The sequence below is a fragment of the Nothoprocta perdicaria genome, unplaced genomic scaffold (assembly GCF_003342845.1).
Source record: "Nothoprocta perdicaria isolate Ctin4 unplaced genomic scaffold, notPer1 scaffold_544, whole genome shotgun sequence".
Classification (NCBI taxonomy): Eukaryota; Metazoa; Chordata; class Aves; order Tinamiformes; family Tinamidae; genus Nothoprocta; species Nothoprocta perdicaria.
Window position 1 is genome coordinate 42,107 of NW_020455804.1, and position 2,238 is coordinate 44,344.

General features: G+C 72.9%; 1 protein-coding gene across 1 annotated transcript in view; it reads right to left on the minus strand.

Moving 5' to 3' along the window:
* Nucleotides 1–1,176, minus strand: part of USF1 (upstream transcription factor 1) — a 3,833-nt gene extending 2,657 nt beyond the window's left edge. Inside the window, exons 1-5 of the mRNA XM_026048511.1 lie at nt 884–1,176; nt 729–778; nt 508–626; nt 234–335; nt 2–162 (exon numbers count right to left, since the gene is read on the minus strand). Coding sequence (XP_025904296.1) covers nt 2–162; nt 234–335; nt 508–626; nt 729–778; nt 884–891 — 440 coding nt within the window. The 5' untranslated portion in view covers nt 892–1,176. The remainder of the gene's footprint in view (nt 1; nt 163–233; nt 336–507; nt 627–728; nt 779–883) is intronic.
* Nucleotides 1,177–2,238: the final 1,062 nt, after the last annotated feature.

A 2,238-nucleotide genomic window follows, 5' to 3' on the forward strand; every position in this document is an offset into this window, starting at 1 on the left:
CGAGTTCTGCGCGGTGACCACGGCGGTGGCCGTGGCGCCCGCGCCGGCCGCCGCGCTCGTGTCGGCCACGGCCGCCGTGGGGAAGTAGGTGTAGTGGGTCTCGGTGGCGGCGGCCTCCGTCTCCACCGCGTCCTCGCTCGTGAAAGCGCCCTGGATGACCGCCTGGGGACACGGGGCGCGCGTGAGGGCAACGCGCGCGGCAGAGCCGCCGGCCCCGCGGCCCCCGCGCCCACCTGCGTCATGGACTGCGTGGCCGGGTAGCCGCTGATGGCGCTGGTGCCCTCGGTCTGCCCGTCCAGCTGCCCGTCGGCCACCTGGATCACCCTGTACATCACCTGGGGACAGAGCGCCGCGCGTGGGCACACGGACGCCCCACGGCGCCCAGCCGGCTCCGGCACCGGGGCGGCGCGCGCCCCGCGGGGACTCTGCCCCCGACCCGCCGCCCGCGCCCCCCTTGTTCCCCTGCCCGGCCCCGGGACCCCGCTCCCGCTCCGGGGGCGTCCGTACCTGCGTGCCGCCGTTCTCTGTGCGGAAGACATACTTGATGTTGGGGTCGGGGAAGGTGGCCGCCGACTGGATGCTGGCAATGGCCACGCTGGTGGGATCCTCGCCCGTGGCCACTGCACCTTGGGGAGAGAAGGTGGTGGCGGGCGCGGAAGCGGCCGGGCGCGCGGATGGCATCGGCATTGGGATGGGCCCGCGGCAGCGCCCGCCGGCGCCCCTCTCACCTTCCTGGATCTGCACCGTGCCCTCTTCCGTCTCGGCTGCTTTCTGCTGCCTGCCAAGGGAGGCGCCGTGAGGAGACGGGAATGCGCGGCGGGACACGGGACACAGGACACGGAACGCAGGACACGGGAGGGCGCGTGGGGCCGCCGGCGCTCACCCCTTCATCGCTCCGCTCCGTCAGGCATCAGAGGAGCCCGGCGCCGCTTCCCAAGCTCCTCGCTCCGGGCTCGGCTTCTCAGAGTCCTGGGAGGACAAAGGCGGCGCCTCGGGGCCTGTCCCCTCCGCAGGGCGGGACACGGAGCGCAGCAGGGCGCGTCCTGGGCTGCGCACGCCGCCTCCAGGGACGGCTCCCGGCACCGGGAGATCCCGGGAACACCTCGCACCCAGCCCAGGGCTCCGCCRGCCCCAGCACCGCAACGCGCTCCCCAAATCCCGAAATCCCCGCGAGCGGCTGCCGGATACATGGAGCTCTGGCCGGGCAGGGCAGCGGCCGCTGCAGCTCGAGCGACGCAATGGAGCCGGCCACGGGATAYGGAGCCGGGAGCGGGATATGGTGCCAGGTGCGAGATACGGAGCTGGGAGTGAGACACGGAGCCGGGAAAGGGACACAGCCTGTAGCAGGACATGGAGCTGGTAACGGGATACAGGGCTGGGAGCAGGATATGGAGCTGGGCGCACGATACGGAGTCAGGAGCAGGACACGGAGCTGGGAGTGGGACACGGAGCTAGGAATGGGACACAGACCCAGGAAGGGGGCATGGAGCCGGGAATGGGGCTTGGAGCCGGGAACGGGGCTTGGAGCCGGGAACGGGGCATGGAGCCGGGAACGGGGCATGGAGCCGGGAATGGGCACGGTTCCTTTCGCTTTCGCATCCCCTGCCTCCGCAGGGCAGCGGGAATTTTCCGGCAGGTGAAACCCGTGTCCGGGAGGAGCCGGCAGCCCCGCTAGGCACCGGGGGGCGGGAACGTGGGAGTTTCGTTTCATCCCTGTGGCGGCTCCGCCGGCGCCTCCCCGGCGCAGGGCACCCGGGCGCTGGAAGCGGCGCTGCCGAGGGGTCTGCCGGGTTTCCACCCGCATTCGCGCCCGGAGGCGGCTCGGGCTCCCCGGGAGCCTCTGGACACCCGGTTCCCGCGGGAAACACCCGCTCCGGCGGGCGCCGCCGCCGGCCCCGGCCCATCTGTTCCTTTGTCACCCGGCTGGCGTCACCCGTGTCCCCTCCTCGGCATCGGCGGCGCCTCCGGGTTTGTGCCCCCCCAAATCCTCCCTCCAGCCTTCCAGGAGAAACGTCCTTGTTTGTGCAGCCCCCCCGCGCGGGGGTGTCGGGGTCCCCAGGGTGGGGGGTGTCCTGGGGGGGGTATCGGGGTCCCCAAGGCGGGCGGGGTGACGCTGGGGCCACCATGGGGACGGCAGCGCCGTCACTGTCCCCCCACCCCAGCCCAGAACAGGGCCCTGCTGCCCCCCCCCCGGTAGGAATCACCCCCTCCAGGGGGCAGGGGGAGAAGAGGGGGTGA